General features: G+C 36.7%; 1 protein-coding gene across 16 annotated transcripts in view; it reads left to right on the top strand.

The window, feature by feature from the left end:
• The window catches only part of LOC102671224 (serine/threonine-protein phosphatase 4 regulatory subunit 1-like), a 111,361-nt gene that overhangs the window by 95,690 nt on the left and 13,493 nt on the right, over window positions 1-2,178 (top strand). For all 16 annotated transcript variants that reach the window (XM_006620146.2, XM_006620150.2, XM_006620144.2 and 13 more), the window contains one exon: window positions 1,998-2,110. In XM_006620146.2, coding sequence (XP_006620209.1) covers window positions 1,998-2,110 — 113 coding nt within the window. The remainder of the gene's footprint in view (window positions 1-1,997; window positions 2,111-2,178) is intronic.

Raw genomic sequence — 2,178 nt, forward strand, 5'->3', positions numbered from 1 at the left:
AAACGATCTTTCGTTGGTGCCGGTTCTACCCCCCACCACACCGCTGCCTCTCCTCCCCCTCCTCCTCCGCTTCGTCAACCTACCACGCTCGGTCTTTATCGCTCTAAAAGTCTCGTGCCACTGTCACCTTTCTTCGTCTCGCGGCTGTCAGCACCGCGCTCTCTTCCAACTTCCCCCCACCAGATCTCCCCCGCATCCATCGGTTCATACGTTGTGTAGAGGAGAGGGGATAGAATTCCTCTCCATCGCGACGAGCCTAACGCACAGTGGGGGGAAGTCTTGCGAGGACGCCAAACCGAAGGATCGAATTTGCCGTTTCTTCTCGCCTTCTTCCTACTTTTTTCTTTCCATCTTATCATCTCTCTCTCTCGCTCTCTCTCTCTCTTTCTCTCCTCCCTCTCCTTCCCTCCCTCTCTCTCTCTCTCTCTCTCTCGTCACTTTTCTTCCCTTCTCTCCGTGAAAACAACGTCGATACATCTCGAGCCTCATCTTCTACCTCTACTTTTTTTCTTTCGTCACGTAGCTAGCTAGTAGCCAACTACGTTCAATTTTTCGTTTAAAGGAGGACGTTGCCTCCTATTTCCGATGCCGTCACGATGGCCGACTAACGATCACCGACCATTTGTCCGTTCCCTTTCGATCTTCTGTCCATTCGAATATCCACACCCGCGATCGTTAAAATTCGACAAAGTATACGCCTCGTTTCTGAAACTTCTTTCGAGTTTGAACGAAATTGGGGTTGGGGAAGCAGGCTTGGAACGGAAAGTTGGCCGATCTCGGGAATTTTAGAGACGCGGCAACGATTCGAGTCTCGTCACCTCGTGGCCGCATGGCCTATCCGTTTTCCTTGTTAAAACTTTTTTTTCTCTCTTCCTCCCCGCAACTTCTTTTCTCTGTTCCCCTGTTAATTATCGTCCCCATCGCTGATATTTGCATTCATCCGCAATTCCGTGAAGAAAATGTAATTTTCCTTGGGTAAACCTTCCTTTTCTCCCTCTTTTTTTTTTCCTTCGCTCTTTTCCTCTCCACTCCCTTTTCAATCTCACCAGTAATAACTGAATCAAAATTTATATTCACCGCGAGATATCGTCTTTTTTTTATATATATACATCTTCCAACTTATACATTGCTGGTAAATTTGCAGTTGACAAAAATACGAATCTAATTAATTAAATTTCAGAAATGTTTTAAAAATGAATAAGATGTCGATGAGCAAACTTTTCTTGCCATTGTATCATTTCAATCGCCGATTTATCAACTATAAGATTCCTATGCATCGTTTTTCGAATCTTTTATTTAATTATCTCTCGTGAAATTCAGGATTTCAAGATCCTTTACATCGATAGTTATTTTATATGAATAGAATGAATATCGAATAGATATTTTGTACAGACCTTTGAAACGCATTCTAAATCGATAAAAAATTTGTGTTCATTATATTTTTTTTTATTATAGAAAATATTAATATTAAGAAACGTATAGAAATATAAAACGAAGATAAAAGTATTTAAGTTTAAGATAAGAGAAGAATTAGATTTTAAATATAACGAATTAATTTGAAGAAATATTAAATATTAATAATGCTTACCACTTATATTTTTAAGTTCTGTTGATTTTTGTGACGATCTTTGCGTGAAACAAATTTTAGTTTAAATGTTCGATTAATTGGTTATAATTTTAAATTTCAAATTGTATCGATAAAAAATAGAAAAATGGAAGAAAAAAGTTAATTTGTTATTTATTTCTTATATAAATTATACAAATATTTATTTTATTTGTAAGATAAATTTAAAAATGGATATACTTAAATATTCAAACTCGAAGAATTATATAAATTCTTACATTTACAACGTAATTCTCGTATTCTTATCGATTTTTCATTCATCTCTCATCGATCATTCATGTTATTCGAATGAAAATTTCTTTCTTTCTTACTTTCGTTCTTTCTTTCGATCAAAATTACCAACTAACCTAGGTTTTGTCCTTCTTTTTTGCAGACAAAGAATCGGAAGGATGTTGGTCGAGGTGTTTCGCACTGCTGCAAACAATGGCACGAAACTTAACGTGAACGAAGTGATGCAATCGGTGCAACAGATTGTCGAAGATCCTGGTAAGTTTAAAATTTTTTCTTTTTTTTTTTTTTTTAATTACTAAAATACATCTATGTAAAATGAGAAA

This window comes from Apis dorsata, unplaced genomic scaffold (assembly GCF_000469605.1).
Source record: "Apis dorsata unplaced genomic scaffold, Apis dorsata 1.3 scaffold_486, whole genome shotgun sequence".
In the NCBI taxonomy this organism is placed as follows: Eukaryota; Metazoa; Arthropoda; class Insecta; order Hymenoptera; family Apidae; genus Apis; species Apis dorsata.